At 39.5% G+C, this 21,999-nt stretch overlaps 1 protein-coding gene across 1 annotated transcript; it reads right to left on the bottom strand.

Moving 5' to 3' along the window:
* Positions 1-1,429: 1,429 nt before the first annotated feature.
* Positions 1,430-12,717, bottom strand: LOC139931918 (mitochondrial pyruvate carrier 2-like). The gene is made up of 5 exons (XM_071925559.2): positions 12,590-12,717; positions 11,312-11,352; positions 10,922-11,006; positions 4,001-4,112; positions 1,430-2,361 (listed from the first exon to the last, which is right to left on the bottom strand). The coding sequence occupies exons 1-5, from the start codon at positions 12,687-12,689 to the stop codon at positions 2,295-2,297; spliced, it is 405 nt and encodes a 134-aa protein (XP_071781660.1). The 5' UTR covers positions 12,690-12,717; the 3' UTR covers positions 1,430-2,294.
* Positions 12,718-21,999: the final 9,282 nt, after the last annotated feature.

Below are 21,999 nucleotides of genomic sequence, written 5' to 3'. Positions count from 1 at the left end.
ACTGACACCCCTACTCATGAGGAGCATGGGTAGTTCACATGCTCCACATGGGTGGCCCACAGGTCCAGCTTATTGCTGAATGCAGCAGCCAGCTCATGTGCGCAATATACTTTGCACATCTTGCAAAGATACATGAAGTGCATCCATGCAATATAAAAATTATGAGAGATAGGCCAGCATAGTTTACCAGTCCAGGTTACCAGTCTGTTTTAGAATCAGTTTTAAGATTTTATTGATAACTTTTAAAGCACTTCGGGGCGTGGCACCGAGCTACATTTCAGACCTCCTAACCCTCTATGAGCCAGCGCACAGCCTGAGATCCTCGGGTAGGGCCCTTTTGGCTGTTCCACAGTCTTGGCTCTGCTCTAAAGGTGACCGGGCCTTTGCTGTTAGGGCCCCTAGACTCTGGATTGCCCTGCCTGAAGAGATAAGGCGAGCAGACTCCTTGTCATCCTTCAAAATACTCCAAAAACATATTTTTATCAGAAGGCCTTTTTATAACCAATCTACTCTCTCATGGTGGAGTTTTATTCTATTTTACTTATTTTATTATTTTATTCTATTCTATTTTATTTTATCTTATTGTATTTCATCTTATGTAAATTTGCTTTACTTGACAGTTTATCTGAATGAACTTGGTGACTATGGTTTTGTTTATGTTTTATGTTTTATCTTCATCCTGTTTTTATTACCTTTTTGATTTGTCTGTGTGAAAGCACTTTGTAACATTTGTTTTGAAAAGTGCTATACAAATAAAGTATTATTATTATTATAGCCACCCAATTCATATTGTCTACGTGCTGGAGCAGTGGGGACTTGGCTTCAGAAAGAAAAAGCAGGACTTCCACCCACATATCAGATACAGTGGAAAGATTTGTATGTAAAAGCAGCTGTTTGTGGTGTATCCCCATTTCCTCACGTAGGATGGAGACTAGACAGCCATTTAGAGCGTGTGCCTTGATCATATTGACAATCTTCGCAGCCTCGTTTAGGACAACAGCAGCTACCTCTCGCATTCTCTTGGAAGCCAAGGCCTGCTGATGTGTTATGCAGCAGTGTGTTCAAACAGCAACTGTAGTCACATCTTGCTATATGCTTTCATATAAGCCTACCCACTAGGCTACTGTAGGCCAGAAAACACACTGAACTCTAATCGGCCTACAGTCTAAATCACTAGCCCCAAGGACTCGAGATGGCACTGTAAAACATTGAGTAACTGGAGTCTGACTACTAAATCACTACTAAATCACATGCTATCCATTGACATGATAGGTGTCATTGATCAGATTAATTAACATTCTAAAAGAGCAATTCTCCTAACAAATCGTTAAAATGTGAGATAGTTTCCCCTTTCATTGGCGTGGAATACTAAAGCGTATGACTGGGACAGCGGCATGCGCGCTCCTGCGAGGTGCATACCTAACCCTAAACCTAACTCAGGCATGCAGAATCCAGCATAACCGCCTTAATGCCCAGACTTACATTGTCATAATAGCAATTAACCCTTAAAATTCCATAATCACCATTATGCTGTACTAACCAAATTACCATGGCAAACAGTTGAAGGACCGTTCTATCCATTCGACTTCTGTGCTATCACTCAACATAGTGTATGCTAAAGTGTAAGATGGAGCAGCGGAGCAATCTATCGGGGACACAAAGATGATATGTTATTATCACTTAGTTGCTAAGTTGACTGGGACGATCTACTAAAAACTGTGTATTATTTTAAATAGAAAAAAACCTTCCTGCCCATTCATCATTCTTCAATTAGAGTGTACTAGATTAGATAAGTTATTACAATTTATTAGATCAACAAGAAATATCAAACAAGCATTCAGCAAGAATCTGTAAATTTATTCATTAGCCCATACACTTGAATATAACTGAATGTATTGTTTCTTAACACATGGATACATCTTTCTTCTTTCTTCTTTACTTTTGTATTTGTATGTGTGCATTCATTTTTGTTGGCCTATCTAGAGACGGCAATGCTATCTGTAAGCACTGTGATCATGATATGTATCAGGTGCTGAAAAAATATAATATCTTTATTATTTTGATGTGGACATGAATAAATGATTCATTGAGTGTGCATGTGCCTGTCATTTGCCTGGTAGACCTGACCTCTCTATGCCCTCAATGCCTCAATCTACTTCTGAATCTGCCCCTTGTCCTTTATTGTCAAATCATACCACCTTCCAAAGCTGCAGCTACAGGCTTGAATGCTTGTGCATGCCACGCGTGCTGCTGTGTGTTATAGCTACTGTTCATTATTGTGATGTTGAGCTTAGTTAAACAGCATCATGTGCAGCTGTAGGCTGGACAGCCAGCTCCTCCCTCTCTAATCCCTGGTTGTACCTGCAAACAAACAATGATCAGATTTAGCTCATATAAACATCTATACAACGGTCAACACATGTTTAGATGATGGGTTCAACTTTCACAAAGATAAAGTAGTGAAAAGAAGTAAGAATAAGTATGAAAACAATTAATGATTTGATTGATTGATTCTGTCATTTCAACCAACAATTATTTGAATTCAAATGTCAGTGACACAGAAAACTGATTTGAAAAGAGGCTGATACAATCAAAATCAAATCAATCTCTTCATTTGTAAAGTACCTTCCAAAGAGTGAAAGGGACCATAGCAAGAAAAATATATGGGCATACCAAAGTTAATTAAAGACAAAAACATAAAATAAAGTATCTTTAGGTAAAGAGTAAGCCAACTGCCCTTTGGTTAAAGATATATTTAAATATTTTGAATTTTAGTTGGCTATTTTCATTCAGCAGACACATCATGCAGAGGGATCATTTTTCTATATTTGAGCTTCCTCAAAATGGCTTGAGGCTAGTCTTACCCTATGGTTTCATTGAAAACTTGTTTCATTGAAAGCACAGTGAAGGACTGATGTATTAATTTTCCCCCTAATGTCAAAAGAAGAAAAATTATCAGCTAAAATTCAAAATAAAAATTCAAAATATCAAAATATCATAGCTTATATATCCATGAAAAACAACACCTAACTATGCTACACACTCACACTCCCATTCCATTATCACTAATCATTACTTCCCACCTCAGGAGGATAGAACATGTAAAAACATAAGGACAAGCACAACTCGTGTCAATATCAAGCTAAAACTTAACCAACTAAAGGCAAACATGGGTGGTCATAGTCATCATGGGTGGTCATGGGTGGTGTCATAGGCCACGCCCACTTTCACTAATGAAGACCAAACTTCAGATTTTGACTAGGACATGGTCCTAGAGCATGTGTATCGAATTTCGTGCAATTTCATAAATTGGATTAGGAGATACAGTTTTGTGGCCTTTGTGGCACCCCCTATTGGTCAATATTTGAATGGCTTTGCGCGGATGTTCATTCATTATATGTGAACATGTTGTCCAAGTTTCATGATGATTGGACCATCTATCACAAAGTTATAACAATTTAGCTTAGTTTCATGGCTCTAGCATTTACCATCTCACGGGAAATTGAGCCCAAAGAGAAAAACAATAATAATTTTTAAAAAGTACCAGTACAAAAATTAATTAATTAATTTATTAATAATAATCACAGAAAGTGCAAATTTCAATACAATATAATGCACCATTGGTGAGATATGGGTCCAAATAGCATAAACATTAATTTAATCAGTTAATTAATAATAGTTATAATAATCATAAACATATCAAAATCAATACAGTTCTTCCTTTAGGTATCATCAATGTCCATACCAAATTTGAAAAGATTATTATAAAAACTTCAAGTTATCGCGTTCACACGAAGGATCTGTGGCGGACGCGGCAGTGGCGGATGCGGCAGCGGGTGGGGTGAATCCATAATATCCCCGAAACTCATTTTGGGGATATAAATATTCATAGTATTACCATAAATATTAATTTAAATAAATGTTACATTTTATCACTACACTTCCATCTTGGTAGGCAAAACTTCTGAACTTATGACCTCTGAAATCAAGTCCAACTCACCTCCAGATTCTAAAGAGTTGTGTGCCACCTGCAACACCAAGAAAGAAGTTGACTGCAAATAGACCCCAGTTTTTGGGAATGATGATCAGGGAATATCGTGACCACAGGATCCCTGGAAGACAGACAAAAGTAGAGATGTAAAACCAAAGTATCTAATGACAATAGTATCCTTAACATTGTAGGCCTGGCCCTTGGTCTTGCCTACAATGAAAACACTCATATAGTGATTTTGCACTTACTATGTGATTTGGATTGTATTTTCTGTTATGCATATTGTTGTATGGTGTTTGTCAACCTACAGTTGGTCTCAGTTGAGAAAGATAAACATCAAATACAGACCAAAAAACTTGAATAAAAGGTATAAAACAACCTACCTAAAGACCAGAGAGATGTGTTGGTTGAATTAGGTACAGACACTACTTTGTTTGCCCAGTGGACAAAGGGGTAGCTATTGTCATCCAAGGGTGTTATTGAAGCACAATTTTTTTTTTTTTTTTTACAAAAAACTCCATGGCAACCCTACCTTACAGGTTCAGCAGGAAATGAAAGACACCCTCAGTATTTTTCAAGAGTAGCGATATTACCAAAAAGAGTTTATTTATTTTTATTTATGAAGGTTGACCATCCTGTAAAACCAGTAATATGTCCACTGCCAAAGATCCATAAAAGCTTACCTGGTAGACCATAACTGGCCCGCCAGCAATACTTTTTGACCCCCCATATTATTTTAGAATGCTTTTAATTCTTTTTTTTTTTTTTTTTTTTTTACATTTAACAGTCTTGGGCCAACTATGAGAGTCCCCAATATAGATAGATAAAGATAGCCACAAAACTCAAATATCTCCTTTTCTAGGTCTATATTACTTACAAAACCACATTATCCTTTGCAGTCTGTATTTTTAGGAAAAGTTATTAAAGGAGGAAAAAAAATAATTGCAAAAATATATTCACAACACCCACTGGCATTGTCTATGGCCGTGTAGTGTTAATATGAAAAATTGCATCTCCCGTCGTTCACAATTTTCTGGATATCAGGTGAGATTGATGTTAGTTTCATGCCCAGGCAATTCTCCAAGTTTTTGTTTGTCAGCCTGTTCCTCTCATGTGTCTTGATTACATTCATGGAGGAGAATGCAGGGACCAAAATATTTTATAACTTGATAATTTTCCATCTAAAAAAAAATGTTTGGAAGTAAAAAAAACAAAAAAAACATAATCCAATCGGAGATTCCTATCACTAGAAAGAATTGGCCTGAGGCCAAATTTACTTGCCGACCCCTGCTCTACTGGGTCACTAACTGAAAAAATATCTACTTTTGTGAACTTTTTCCCGCAAGTCTTATGTCACATTTTTGCCTGCTTATGTATGTGAATCTATGGATATGTTAAATATCCTTAAGTCCTTTGGGCAACTAGAGGGTGAGATGCGTCTAGCTACACTTCATGCGGAAAGTCTTTAAACTAACATGCAAACATTCAACATCATGGAGGTCTTGAAGCCATGTTTTACCTTAGCCAACACAGCCCAGACACTTTGCCAAATTGGTTTTAATTAAGAATTTCTTTATGTTTCAAGATGATGTGTTCTTGCAGACTAGTGGTACCGCAATGGGATGCAGGATGGCACCTAATCATGCAAATTTGTATGTGGGTCGCTTTGAACATAATGTTGTTTTTAACAATCCATTTTTAGACCACATGAAACTTGCGTTGATGATGGTTCTGATCTGGCAGGGTACAGAAAATGAATTGCTGCTCTTCTAGGATTTTTTAAATTCAAGCAATCAACATCTGAATTTCAGTACCTGCCATGATATACATGAGATCAGCTTCTTAGATATTCTTATCAGCAGAGAATCCAATGGGTTCAGCACTGATTTGTATAGGAAACTAAAGTAACTCCCTTTTATGTGGTGACAGCTTTCATCCTATACCTCTCAAAAGGAGTCTATCCAATAGCTAATATATAGCTGTATCCGCAGAATCTGTGACAGACAGATTTTGAAAAGCAGGCAGAGATTTTGAACATATTTTAAACAAAGAGGGTATCCAGATTGGTTTGAAAGTGCCGCAGGACAACCATGACTTTTCTGGACGATGTTGCAGATGGGAACTATAGATGTGGTTGTTGTACCCAGTGTAATTTCAATAATAAACACGCATGGAGTAGGAGGAGGATCTAGGGATCAGGTGAATACTAGAAGGTTATATAATAGACACGGGACTCAGTATACTTATGGAGCTGTATGTGCGCTACAACTGTCTTGGTGGAACCACTCACGTCTGACGTATTGGTTTTCTGCAATTTGTACTGTTTTTTCCCCAAGGCTTTTTCAGTATTTGACTTATCAGCAGCAAATGTGGTATATAGTATTAGGGGACCAAGTATATAGTATTATCGGGCAAAATAGGCCAATCAATGTTGTCACTGTTAACCAATAAATGTGACAGAGTGTGGTCTAGAGCAAAATTGGTTTAACTTAGCAACCATTTGTACAATAATCACTTTAACATTCTTCATATGTCAAATGAACATTACATATCTCTATAACAGTTTTTCACAATTGCTTACACACATTTTGTGAGGCTAATTTTTTCAAAACTCTAAACACAAAACACAAACACAAAACAACACAAAATGACACACACAACCATCATATGAATACATCTTTCTAACAACCGACTACACACTGATGTGCTCAACGGAAAACACTATTATGAATATCTCATCAGTAGGCTTATGCCTTTTGCATGTTCAGAGTTAGACTTATGCACAGCAGCCTGTTGTACTGTAAAAAGATGTTACAGTAATGTATATATACACACAAATATTGTTACGCCCAAATACTTTATTTCAACACTTGAATATGTGTTGGATATGTGAAGTGTTCTACATACAAAACACAATGCAGTAGGAGAAAAACAGAAAAAAAGGTTTTCTATAAAAAAAACAAAACAAAAAGAAAAAGGATAAAAAAATTAGGCTGCGTCCTGCCTCCTATTTGGGACGGACAGCACCTCATCTACATCACAAGCCATGTTCACACAGACTGGTCGTCTCTCAGTTCTGCAGAAGATCTAAAAACATGATGTGATTGGCTATGGTCCAAGAATATTTCTATTTTTCAATATGAAATGACACATTACTGTAACATTGGCCAACCATCACTGAGTAGGACAGGCCTAGTGATGACTACTACTACTACTACTGCTACTACTACAGTATACTATAAAGAACAGTAGCATGGTGTAGAGATTAGGCTACTTGCCTGTTCTCATTTTTGAATGTCTGGATGATGGAAGCAGCAGTGAAGCTCAGGTTGGACTGGACTCTCTGCCCAGCCTCCCTCATGCTCAACCCATGTGGACCACATGGTGAACCAAAGTGACCCGGATCTCATCTGAGATAACTGTCTCCTTGCTCTTCTTTTTCCTCGTCCTCCTCTTCCTCCTCTTACTGTCACTCCTCTTCCTCTAGCTCTCACTGCACCATTGGTTTCCATTGTTCTCAAAAGCAAGAGAGCTCACCTGTGGCCTTTTTTATAGTGCTAAAGCTCTGATTTCTGAGTGGACAATTAGTGTTTATATCTGTGATGAGTGGATGTAGCCAATTGGTAAATTAAGTTAAGCATTTGGGATGGCAGTGCTTCCAAATGAACACATGCGATTTTAGTTTTTGAATGTTGTGCCTAATGTAGAGAATGAGAGAACACTACAGATTACTGTGTGTAGTGTTTTGCAAAAAGTGTGACTGAGAATTGCAAACTGAGTGAAAAGCAGAAAATGTGCTTGTAGGTTTGCCAACTTGGTTTGGGATTGGATACATGAGTTTCAAGTTTTAGTGATTGTGTCCCAAGTTCCAGTTTTAGTGTGTAAACAATTGTGAAAAACTGTAAAGCATTTTAAAAACATTCTGTAATTGCATTCTGTCAAGCACGTCTTCTGGCTGCACGGTGTTCTCCGAGATGTGGTCTCCGACCGAGGGCCGCAATTCACATCCCAGTTCTGGAAAGCGTTCTGTTCCCAGGTGGGCCTCCGTCAGTCTCTCCTTCGGCTTCCACCCGCAGTCCAATGGCCAGATGGAGCGGATGAACCAGGAGATGGAGACGTCGCTGCGCTGCCTGGTCTCGTCGAACCCCACCACCTGGAGTGGTGGTGTGGGTAGAGTACGCCATTAATTCTCTTCCCTCCTCTTCTTCTGGTCTCTCTCCCTTCCAGGTAGTGTACGGGTACCAGCTGCCCCTGTTTCCCGAGCAGGAGAAGGAGGTCGGGGTTCCTTCGGCCCAGGAGTTCATCCGACGCTGTCGCCGGATGTGGGTGAAGGTCCACTCTGCTCTGCTCTGCAGCTTTGCCAGCTACTGCCGTCAGGCCGACCGTCACTGAACCCCAGCTCCGCAGTATCGCCCTGACCAGAAGGTTTGGCTCTCCACTTGCGACCTCCCTCTGAAGGTGGAGTCCTGCAAGTTGGCGCCCCCGTTCATCGGCCCGTTCCCGATCCTGAAGGCCATCAACCGCTTCGCTGTTCGTCTCCAGCTCCCCAGGACGATGCGCATCCACCCCACCTTCCACGTGTCCCGTGTCAAGCCGGTTCTTCGGAGTCCCCTGGTTCCCGCTCCGGATCCACCACTGCTTCCCTGCATCATTGATGGTTCGGCCGCCTACACGGTTTGTCGGCAGCTGGACGTCCGACACCGAGGCCGGGGTCTCCAGTACCTTGTCGACTGGGAGGGGTACGGTCCGGAAGAGCGCACCTGGGTCCCCAAAAGTTGGTCAATGTGTAGAAATTTATCTAAATCGATCTCGCCTGATGTGCATCTCACGTCATGTTTGTCATTTGGCAATGCACAGACCAGCAGCATTGTACTCAATCCAACAGAGCCTCCCGTTGTGGAACTAAAAATTCCACAATTTGCTCCAAACTCACATTTGAATTGAATTGAATTGAATTGAATTGAACTGAACATGTGCAATGGGCCTGTAATGGATCTGTGCTTGTTGTTTTTTCCAAATCCCTGTTGAGGGTGAGGGTGAGACGCATACTTTCAGCAGCTGATAGTATTCCCATTACTTTGAATTTATTTCAGTCAAGGATGCAAAGAACATTATCATCCATTGTAAACTTTGTGTGGCAGCAAAACGCTTTCCACAGTGAAGAACACAACATCCAATTTATCAAAGCATCTAATACGGTAATACAGCAATGTGAAACTGGGAAAAACAACCCGCCGGCGCCGACAAGGAGGCCTCTACTGCCAACGAAACGGAAGGTAATATAAGGAGTAATGTAACTAATTACTGCTTCTGTTGAGTAATTAGTAAGTAATGTGATTACTCTTTAAATGAGTAATAAGTAAAGAGTAATTTATTACATTTTCCAAGTAACTTGCCCAACACTGCTCACTGCTCACAATCCACTGTAAGTATTCGTGAATGCCTGGATGATGATGGGAAACTGTCCCGCGAATAACTCATCAAAATATAATTGTTGAAAGCAACTGTTAAATCAGATTTATGCCCCCATTCACTTGCATGAAGGTCCTGCCAGAGGGAGTCACTGTTGTTGGAATCATTCTACCCACAGACCATTAGAAGAAAAATCGCGCTTGGTCCATTTTCACGTTCCCTTATAGTAACACATTGCCTGCCATGACAGTTATGTCACACGTCACAAGTTCATCGTGATTATTGAACAATTATTAACTATTATTTCAGTGAATAAAAATGAAATAAAAACAATTTAATTTATTAGGAGTACAAAAATTCTTTCAATATTTTTTCTTCACTGAATACCTTGAAAGCCCAGAGGGTTCCCCACAGATAAAAATCAATAAACACTGGTACATGGGAGATGCAAAGCAATTGTTTTCAATAGCCTTGGGCCTCTACATTACAGTAGACTGCTCTATGGAGCCCTCAGAGGATTTTTTCCTAGGCCCCTAATTGAGTGAAAGCATAGTCAATCATCAGGAGAGAATTCACTGATGCCAGTGTTTGGAGTATGAACAAAGGCTGCACAGTTGCAGCTCTGCTTGTGACACTGTTTTTCCAGCTTTAAAATATCTTAGTTATTAGATGATTTAAAGCTAAAAGTTGACTTGGAGGAGTGGAGTGGAGTTTAATTATTCTCTACTGTAACATAAGAACTGGGCATCAGTCCAAAACTATTTCCTGATGTGTCAGACACCATTTAGCATATCCTAACAAAGTGAACAGGAAAAGCCTTAAAGGATGAGTTCAGCGACCTATATATAAATAATATAAATAATAAATAAATATACAAAATAATATACAAATATATACAAAATATATATTTTGACCTATATATAATTTGTCTCTTATGTACCTGTAGTACTTGGACCCGCAGAGAATATTGACTCCCTGAGTCACAGCTGACTCAGTAGTCAATATTTTCTGCAGGTCCAAGTACTACATGTAAGAGACAAATTTATATAGGTCCAAAATCGCCAAAGTTATTCATTAAGCCTTTGTAGGTTTATTGTTTGAGATTGTTCTTTGAGGCACTGTGTTTATTATTTGAGGCATCTGAGGACTGTTAGTGGCTGATGATGTTCTCTAAGAATTATAAGATTAGCTTTTTTTGTAAACATTTTTTTTTGTTGACATTTTTACCTTTATTAGACATTAGTTAAAAGAGGAGGAGAGACAGGATAGACTGGGAGAGAGAGGGGGATGACGTGAAAAATGATTCAGGATATGTGCCTTATAGACCACTGAGCCACCGGACACCCATAGATTTTAAGATTGTCTTGATGACATCTTTACTTTATGGGACAGTACACAGTGGAGAGAGAATGTGCTTTAGCCTGCTAAGCCATGTAGACAAACAATGATATCTAATCCAAAAAATCAAGCTCGAGATGAAAGAGTTGACAGTAAGAAGATTTAACAAAAGTGAGGTACCTGTGGTCATGAGGACTGCAGATTGGGATGTGCTAAGTTTGTCAGCGGGGCGAGCCATGTCAGCCAGACCTGCCATTACCAAGCCCTGGAAAGGACAGGAAAGCAAGGGTGACTGGGTTCATGGAGTGTTCATGTATCTGTGCATTTGTGTGTGTGTGTGTGTGTGTGTGTGCTTCAGGAGAGTGGTGCAGACTTATGAAAGAAATTGAACTCCATAGAATTGCTGGGGACTATGAGTGGATTCCTAAAAATCATGTCAACTACTGTTTATGCTGTTGTCTTGAATAGAGTTTTAACATTTGCTGCAAAAAGAATTCCCCCCTGTGGAAGAATAAAAATTTGTCTTGACACATTATGTCAGACAATTTCAGTGCACCATGAGTCTCTTACCCATTTAAACACAGGAGCCCAGAAGAAAACTGTCTTTGGACCTATAAACAAGATAAATCATGGCTTGGTCAATAAGATAGTATTTATGGTTGCACAATGATGAAAACAATGTTTTCATACGGCCGGGCATAAAATAGATTTATAACGCACCAGTTTTTATGAGTCACAAATTTAAAGTTTGCTTTGTATGTCTTTTTAAATACATTCACTGATTTGACCTCCTTCTGAAAATACATCTAAGGCTTTCTAACACTTGAGCAAGAGGAGATTATGTCTCAATTAACAGCAAGTTTATCAGCATTCAAGTTACTTGCTAGAATGAAACAGACTTTCCTAGGAAAATTTGAGAGGTGGAAGTGAATGAGTAACACTCTTCTCTCCCTGAACAACTACTACCAAAGCCAAAGTGCCTTTGTGCAGTGTAAATTAGGGTTATGAAACCTGACAGCAAACAGACACTGTTCTTGTTCTCCATTTCTTTCATTCACAGATGCAACAGATAATATCCACTCAGTCATAAAGCTGAATTTATTGTGTGGGGTTAAGATAACTTGAATGTAAGTCACATACCTTACCAGCCTATCAGCCAGCGTTATTTCACTAATCTAAATGCAAAGTCCAAACGCAGAACTGGGTTGGTTTCAAGTAAAATTTGAAAATACATCCCATGATCTTGACCATTAGTATTTCTGAGCAACATAAAGAACGGCAGGCTACTGACAGCAATTCAGTAATGGAATGGAATGAATTGGAAATCATGTTGGCGATTGGTGGCTAACATTATCACCAGCAGTCAAACAGAGATGCCTGAATTATTGTGATTACATTGTCTAATGTGACGACATACACTACCAGTCAAAAGTTTGGACACACCTGATTGAATGTACTATGTTTTTCATTATCTTAAAGCCATTTTGATCTAAAGGCTTATGCTTAAATGCTTGAAATTTGTTTCTTAAACAAATATAAATAGTGAAGTTGATGTATGAATTTCTTTGCAAAGCCTTTGCCTTTCCATCAAGGCAAAGGGTGGATACGTTAAGGAATCTAAAATATAAGATAGTTTTGATTTGTTAAACATTTTTTGGTCACTGCATAATTCCATTTGTGTTATTTCATAGTTTTGATGTCTTTACTATTATTCAAAAATAGGAATAGGAAAATAGTAAAAATAAATAAAAATGTGGTGCGTCCAAACTGTTGACTCGTAGTGTACAGCACAAATTATTCTAAAGTCCTTCTGTTGGCCAAAAGAAAACAACAAATAGCAAATCTTACCTGCTGGGTGGTTGTACAAAGGTCTTAGTTTTGCTGGCAATACTCGTTCGATCCGGTCCAGAATCCTGTGGTACGATGCTCTGACCACTACCAAAGCCATGTCTGTCTATATTGCATAAAACACACCTGTTTGGAAAAATGACTTTCAGAACGTCGTTATCCTTCACTTTATGGGAGTCACCTGAGAGGGTCACAGTCCTGATGCTCCACCCTGTCACTGGGATTGGCTGGGAAGGTGGATAACCTTTCTACGCACACACACAATGGTTTAAATATTGTTTCGGTATAACTTGTTTTTATCGGTCCAGTTGGATTGACTACACTGTTTTTGTAATACTACAGTAGCATATGGAGTGGACAGGACTTGCGCGTGCGCTCCTGTGTCACCCCTGCACGCCTGTTGCCAGTGCAATTCCTTCTAGAAGTAGAAACCTGATGGGACCACATGCAACCTACAGCTAGCATATAACTCCTACACAGTACAACACACATGAAGAGTGGACAGTCGTTCGACCAAGATTTTCAGTCAATACAGGTCAGTGGATAGAATGATTTGAATGAACTCAAACTCATCTGCGGTCAAGTTTCCATAAGGGTGGGGTTTGGCAACATGCACAGCGCCAACGGTCTAATATCGGATATTAGGAAGCGGTCCATCAGCTCCAGTGATTCAAACTTCACCAGAACCAACTTCTTAGGTAAGACGATGATTTTTGGTTAATTATAAAAGTTGGTTGAGCGTTGTGTAAAAATGTTTGCCCCCCAGAGTGATTGTGCAACTGTCGAGTAGTCTTTGTAAACACTAAACAGTGTTGCCTCATGTGCCCGACATTAGCCTGGTTAGGTGACCGGGTGACAAGGTCTAGGTCTGGTTTAGAGTTTTTATAAAATTGAAGTCTTGGAAAGAAAGTGTCTAGCCACAAAAATATCTGTGTGTCCTGTAGCCCCTTACAAATGTGCAATACATATATGGCTTATAAATGTACCTATTATAGGTACTACTACTTCAAGACTGTAATCCTGTTCACATATTTCTAATGGTAATATCAATTTGCATGATCTCTTTGTGAATTTATTGATTCTTTTTTCAGGAAGAAAAGATTTTATTCAAAGACTTAGACTTGAAGCCACGTTAGATGTACACGAAGGCTCTGTAAGTATGAAAAACGTGTACATTGTGTCTTTTACATTATTATTGTGTTTTTCATCCTCTTTTACAAACAAACTGAGAACAAATAATGCATTAAAACAACCCAGCCTTTACTCTGTGATGACAGGTCAATTCTATATGCTGGAATGAAACAGGAGAATACATTTTATCAGGATCAGATGATGGCAATTTGGTCGTCACAAACCCACACCACCGAATTGTAAGTTTAAAATGACACTAAGCCACAAAAAAATATGTAACTTATCTTTGGTTCTGTGTTCACATTTCCATGGGCAGGTAGCATGACCAAATATCAATTATTTGACAGCAAAATACCTGTACAACAAAATGTATTCATCACTTTAATTTATTTCTTTGTTATTACAGAGCCCAGAAACTTGATTCAATCACTGATACTTTATATTGAGAGACATGACCCTTTGCACATGTGACGTTCTTACATGATTGTCCCTCATATTTCCTCAGGTCAAGTGTATGGTTAAGTCGAGGCATCGTTCTAGCATTCACAGTGCTAAGTTCATGCCCCAAACCGGTGATCATGTTGTAGTCTCAGCTGCAGGAGACGGCAAGATCTTCTACACCAACATCACCAAGGGACCCAGTGCTGCCACACAGTATCAGTACCACTGTCACAACGGTGCTGCCTACAAGGTATGCTGGAGTACAAGATGGGTGGGTTTTGCCACTTATCATTTCCATGCACAGAGAATTCCCTTCTTAACCCAGCTACTCAACCAGAGGTGGTAGAAGTACACAAATTCCCTACTCAAGTAAAAGTGCAAATACTCATTTAAAAATATACTCTGGTAGAAGTTGAAGTACCATTTCAAATCCTTTACTCAAGTCAAAGTATAAAAGTACGTGGACTTAAATTTACTTAAAGTATAAAAGTAAAAGTCGTTCTCTAAAAAAGTCATTTCTAATGTTCTAAACTGGTTTTCTGTTGAGCGTTCCTCTGAATCCCAGATGAGAAAGAGTCTGCAGCTCAAATCACTAACAGTAACCCTAGCAGCTGAATTCACTAACGTTAATTCTCTCTCTTGTTGCTTCTCTCTTCTTCGTGTTGCTTCTCTCTCTGTCCCTTTCCCTAATTTTTGGTGTCGCTTTGCTGAACAAGCAGCCAATCACATTTGGCTCTTGATCAGCTGCTTCCGGGATGAAAGCTGTCTGATGCTGAAAATATATTTTTTTTTAGAAAATCAGTTGATGATTTCCCGAGAGTAACGAGTCTGTTTTGAAAATGTAGTGAGTAGAAAGTACAGATTTTTCTTTTGAAATGTAGTGAGTAAAAGTAAAAAGTCTTCAGTGAAAGAAAAACTTGAGTAAAGTACAGATACTTGAAAATCTTACTTAAGTACAGTACTTTGTTACATCCCACCTCTGTACTCAACTAACCAGGGCCTGTGTGTGTTAACATCATAACTAGGTTAAAAGAACCTGGGTAAGCTCATACTCCAATCATGAGAAACATGGTTAAGATGCCTTGCCTACTCCGATACTAAACAGGTTACTGTGGCATGAAAACATCTCATTGCTGTCACTTTTGTTTTCCACCGTCTGTGCAATTTAGACTCACACAGCATTATTAGTACATTTTTTATGTCAACAAAACACATAGTTGCAAGCAGTATTTACTATTGCTGTTGGGATCATCATTTGTTTCACATATATTAGCAATAAGCTACTATTGCTCAGTCAAAGAGGGAGGGGGGAATATTCTGTTACCTAGTTTATTCATGGCAACAGGGAGACTCAATCTCAGGGTAACAAATGTTTCCATTTAATGTTTATATGTCAGATTAACTTGTATAAGACCTTAACCAGTATGACCAGTAGCCAGGTTACTCTGTGCATGCAAACATAGCCAGTGAGTGCCAAAACTTTTAAAAAATCACAGGAAAGCATTTGAAAGTCAATATAGCATGCATTAAAGACTCTTAATGCTGCTGATCACATATCCATTTGAAACATGGCATCATTAGCACTCATTCAAGAGTAAAAATGCAAGCATAATATAAAGAAAAAAAAAAAGACATCTTGGAGATCACATTTTCCTTTTGGGTGGTCAAAAAATACTTAAAGTATAAGTGGGCCATTGTTCACACAGTTTACCCACTTTTATTTACTTTACCATTGCAGCAGCAGATATTTGTTTGGGCACTATAGTCATGCATTTGTCCTCTTTTTTTATAGATTCTGACAGTACCCAACGACCCACACTCCTTCCTATCATGTGGAGAGGATGGGACCATCCGCTGGTTTGATGTCCGCATTTCTCCCTCCTGCAGGCAAAGCAACTGTAAACAGGTACAGTACAATGATTTACAGTTTTTTAATTTTGAAGAGAGCACTTCCTGAATTGATTGAATAGAAAGTGAACTGAGCTCAATTCTGATCTGGACATGATACCAACTAATTTACTATAAATGGCACATGAAACAATCAGCTTAATCAGTAGAGTAATGATTTCTCTTTTACAGATGTGAACCAACCAGAATGACACTAAATGTTGCTACTGTTGAATATTATTAACCTCTGTTTTACCATTGAGCTGTAAAATGAAAATAAATTGTCAGTTATTTAGCAGTCAGAAAAAGACTTGTGTGTTGTGGGTTATCTTGTTTCCTTAATAGGAAAGACAGCAGACCTGAGTCAAATAGCATACATACATGCATGTATTCAAATAATTCTTCTATTCTAATTTTGTTTTAACCTGCTTGGAGTACGAGATGCCTGGGGAGTACTGCATTAGGACTATTTAGGTAGTGTCTGCTAAGCTGTCAAAAAAAGTATAGCCTACTATTTGACTTTATTTCATAATAATCCAACTTTCTGGCAAACATTTATAAAATGTATGTACTATGTATATGGCCGCTCATTTTGTACTCCACATAAAACAAATGCTAAGAACAAGTGATAATAATTATTTGCAAATAGTATTTGACCCATGTCTGGATGACACTATTGGATTGACTACAAAATGTCATTGGCTGTTCCTGTTGTCAGGACATACTGATTGACTGTCGGCGAGCTGTGACATCGATGGCGATCTCCCCTTGGGAGCCGTTCTATCTGGCTGCCGGCTGCTCAGACAGCTCAGTCCGGATATATGACAGGCGGATGCTGGGCACACTAGCTACAGGTATTGGCTTTGCATTTATTATAGCCACATAAAAATAACGCTCATATTTATGTAGAAAACACTTTTCAGTACAGTGTAAGTTGAAAAGCTCCATTAGGGAGCAAATCAGACCAACCACAACAGTGCCAAAAATTATGACTATAACAATAACAATACAAAACATTAATATGAATACAAATGCTAATATTGCTAATAATATGCAAAGGCACCTCTGGTTTTCAATCTAGATATAAGAACAGTCAGCAGTGCCTTGCTTGAATACTAAATGCTGCACTTTTGTTAATATGGGATTAGAAGTAAATATTCTTAGTAAACATAAACTGTAAACTTCTGCAAATGGCTCCTTTGATTGAGAGGTCCAGGAGAGAGAAGTATCACACACACATTTTCTTCAAGCATTCCTTCTGTTTCTTCTGTTGTCCTTTCTTTTGTTTTCTATCTTGTCCAGGTGTGGTAGACTGACAGTTTATCTCTCACCCATTCAGGTTGCCAGTTGGGAAGCGGTGCTTTGGATATGTGTGTACGCTTTTTGCCGAGTCACCTTGTCAATAAGCCGAGTCGCATTACTTCACTGTGCTACAGCGGGGATGGGCGAGAGGTGTTGGCTAGCTACGCCTCCGACTACCTGTACCTGTTTGACCCACGAGACGACACTGCCAGGGAGCTGAAGGGACCTTCCCAGCATACTAAGAGAGAGGTAGGAAACAGAAAACATGAAAAAAACAAATAAAAAATATGTTTATAGGATTCATACCTAATAATGATTGGGTATGATGATGGTATGATGGGTAATGATTTCAGCCACCATTCATTAGAGTGTCCATCTCCTTTTGAAAAAGAGATTTTCTAATAACTAATTACTGATGGTGATTACATTACTATATGCACCTGATCGATTTTTCCTTTACACTGAAACATTCTTGTTTAATGATCACTGATCACCAGAGGCTGGTGATTATTAACATGATCATAGGAGAAATACTTCTTGCAGCTAAGGGGCTTGTCTGAGTAGTATTGTAAAGACTGAAAGGATCTACAGTGAAGGTATTCAACTCCTTCCTCACCCTGTTGTGGTACTGTGTGTGTGTGTGTGTGTGCGCGTACGTGCCTGTATGCATGCATGCGTGCGCATGTGTATGCATGTGTGTAAAAAATAGAGACCACATGCCTTTCCCTAAACGGATCCGGACAGAGTGTGCATCCAGGAATAGATCCAGATAGCGTGACACAATGCCCCTCCTCCTTAAACACACTCATGCATACACACTTAAACACGTACGCGCACACAGTGTGATTCTTCACCTCTGTGTAGTCCGCCTCTGCGTGAATATATGTGCACGTATGTCTAGCAAAGATCCTTTGGGATCAAAACTTTGATCTATGTGGTGATAACAAATACCCATTGAAATCATTACAACAGGGTACTGACTATCCTTACATTTACCCTCCTATCTAGAGTGACTTAGAATGAGTGCAACAGTAGATTAATTACCAACACTACAAGCAAGCAGTAATAAGTGAATGGGAGAATAGATATAACAAATATCCCTATGTCCTTGTTCATAAAGTAAGTGTTAAGTAAAGAAGAACAACTCAGGAGCAAGATCAGGGGTTTAAGTAGAGGAGGCAAAATCAGGTTTCTGATTGTGCCACATGACATGATAACCCTTTAACTGAGTCTGATAAGTGAATCCGGTGTAGAGAAAGGAGGGTTGGGAGCAGCACCATGGTGACCTGGCCTTTATTTCTAACTGTGATTTCTCTCCTGCTACAACCCCAGCAGCCTCCTGTAAAGCGCCTCCGCCTCAGAGGAGACTGGTCCGACACTGGACCCCTGGCTCGCCCTGAGAGGGAGAGATGGCGTGATGGTAAGAGGAGACAGGGTCAACACACACATACATAGACACATATTCTACCATGCTGAACATAATACCTCCTGTCTCATGTTCACACACTTATGATAAGTTAATCAAGTAGTGTCAGTGGGAAAAACAGAAATGCAAATCCTGAAAATATTATTTGTCTTTGACATGGTTCCAGTGCAAGCACAAACATAAGACACAACATTTACATTGACCTGTACATCACATGGAGTTCTTCTGACTACCCAAGTAGTGTGATCCAATAGCAGCAATGTTATTTCAGTTCCCAGTGAAATCATTCACTATTCATGATAAAGGATTCCCACTGTCCTTAAACCAGCAATAAGTGATTTCAGACCCTGTAACCAATCCTGAAACTAACGTGTGCTACGTGGAGATTTCAGTGAGACATAATGATATAAACAAACAGCCACACAGCAGCAGCTGTGTTGTTGTTTTCACCTCTTTCCTAAAGCTTGTTGTCAAATTCGGCCCGAGTAATGGCGAATCGATGAAGCGAGCAAGTAAACGTTTTCAACTAGTAAACTTGCTACCTACCTCTTCATTTGTCATTATGTAACCTTCAGCGGGAGAAAAATCTGGCAAAGCAAGACTGGTAACCGGCGATATTTCTCCGTAGGTATGTTTATTTTAGCCATTATCCTTTATGCACGGTTTGTCCTTAAGGGCTTCCGTCGCCTAGTAGCTTTGCTGTATGTGTTTACAAAATGCGTTGCAGTTTCTGTCACCCTCTAGTGGTCAGAAAAAATCACTTAGTGTAGCTTTAACGTGTAACATTTAAAACATTCATGCATTTATAGAACTGGAACACAGATAAGTGGGCCTAAGCAGAGAAAATATACCAGTGCAGCACACTGTTCACTGGCCAAACAAATTTAAACATCTATTTTGTTAACCTTTCACCATGTTAGCTGCCTCAACTTTCATATATTTTGCTCCCACAGACTACCATAGTCAGAATCAATAACTTTGTAATGCCAACAGGGAGACAGATAAAAGCAGTAGCCAGTTAGCTGTACCCCGCAAGTATGTGGATGGCCCATGTGCATAAACAGTATATTCTGGTTCTACATATAAATGTTGGGAAGTCTATTCCCCTGTTAGTGCAATTGGATTCTCCAAATGTTATGTGTCCTTTAGGAGAGTCCCGGTCTGAAGTATCCCTGCTTCAGAGGATTTCAGACATGATGTCCCGTTGGTTTGAGGAGGCCAGCGAGGCTCAGAACAGCAGAATGCATTCACAACCAATGCTCAGAGGTACCTTGAACAGATTTTTACAAATTTTGTCTTAAACAGGCTGCCATTCAAAAAAAAAAAATGAACTGGGTGTTAGATAACTAGATTTTCAGTGTGTACAGTTGAAATAGCACAACAATGCATTGACACTGCAAAAGTTAGAGAACTGATTACAGTTGGGCTACCAATACTAAAATGTGTGCCATGACAGCACCTTGGATTAAAGCATCTAGCACATATGATATTATCAAGTACCCAATCTTAGAAAACCGTTTCCTGGTTGAGTGAATATTTGTTAGCTTTGACTTGCACTACTTACTATTTGTTTTTTGTAAGCTTAATCTACTGTTCACAAGAATGTAAAAAAAAGATGGACGTAGTGAGTGTGATGTCACCCATAGGTTTCTGAAGGGCCGTTTTGGAGCCAAAATATTGGGTTTACGATCTCCACCATGTTGATATTTTTTGGAGCCAGCACAGCCAAAGCAAGCCTGAAGGCCGTCTGCAGAGCCGCAGTGCCGCCTGCTATTGGCCACATGGTCTGACTATGTGAATATGTACAGTATATATACTGTATATGTATACGCATTTATTATTATTATTAGTAGTAGTAGTAGTAGTATTATTTGCATTCATTTGCATTTTTTGCACTATCTCTCTAGTTTTATAGTATGTACATTACCTGTATATATATCTTATTACCTTTTCTTTTTTATTATCTTCCTGTACTTGTTTTCCTTGGTACTGCTCTACTGTGGCACCTGAATTTTCCCAAGGGGATTAATAAAGTGCTATCTTATCTTATAATTGGCGACCTGTCGGTCACTGGACGGGCAACCTGTCAATCACTAGGAAAACAATCCCGTTTTATATCTGTTATATCCCGTTAATGGCACAATTATTAGAATTGCCATAAGGACACACATTAGAAGACGTGAAATTAGAGGTCACTGAGGCCACTGAGTTGGGCTGTGTTTGGAGTCTTTTTGGAGCCAGCATCTAGCGTTAGAGGAATCGCTGCCTGCCGCCACTTCCTTATTGGCTTCAAAATTCACCTGTGGTTTTAGCCGCTTGGCTAGGACCCCACCATCAACAGAAAGCACTGAATAAACTGAACGTTTATTCAACAAGTATGTTAGGTTTTCAGTTAGCACGGTTTGTAATGTTTGGCCATGGATGACTGCTTCTTCTCGGATATGGATGAGACGTTGACTGTGGTGTGGGGAAGGCTTCAGAGAAGAATCCGCCATGGCTGCCGGGCTCAGCAGACCCCCTTGAGGACCCTATGAAAGAATTAGAGACAAGGAGAGAGAAGAGATGGGGGAAGGGCAATGGAAAAACTAGAACAAACAGGGGTGTAGGGCAGGTAGGCGTATATTCATAGTATTCTCCTCACATGCTCCTCACATGCATTTTCTACCAATATGGTGCTTTACAATATACACAGCTCATTGGCTGTAGCTGTCATTTGATTATAATCACCTGCAAATTTTTTCAATCACCTGTTATTTTCCTACCAAGATGGCCATGTAGAATAAGGTTAAGGCAGGAAGAGGAGGAGTTCAGGTGTGGCCCTGCTCCTGAACCTCAGCTAATTAGCTCCAATTGCACACACTGTGCAAGTTGCTCTGAATAAGAGTGTCAGCCTTATGTGTCTATAATGTAGATTAAATGTTAAATTAGGAAGTAGCTGCCCATATATTCATCAATAAATCAATCAACGTATTGTGGAGAGGTGATTAATTGACTGTGTTCTGTCCAGCTCCAGCCACCCAGACTAATGGAGGAGCTCTAGTAGTGACTTCTGAAGCTCTCCCGGCCCAAGGGGGCTCACAGGAAAACACTCCTCAGGCCTCATCGAGTGGACCACGAGGAAGCGGACCACTGCCAGCAGAACCAGTACTGAGTCTCCACTACAGCACACAGGGCACCACGGCCAGCATCATTCAGCTAGACTGGTACTGATCCACTGATTCAG

Source organism: Centroberyx gerrardi, chromosome 21 (genome assembly GCF_048128805.1).
Source record: "Centroberyx gerrardi isolate f3 chromosome 21, fCenGer3.hap1.cur.20231027, whole genome shotgun sequence".
NCBI classification, from domain to species: domain Eukaryota; kingdom Metazoa; phylum Chordata; class Actinopteri; order Beryciformes; family Berycidae; genus Centroberyx; species Centroberyx gerrardi.
This window is presented reverse-complemented; position numbering and strand designations above follow the sequence as displayed.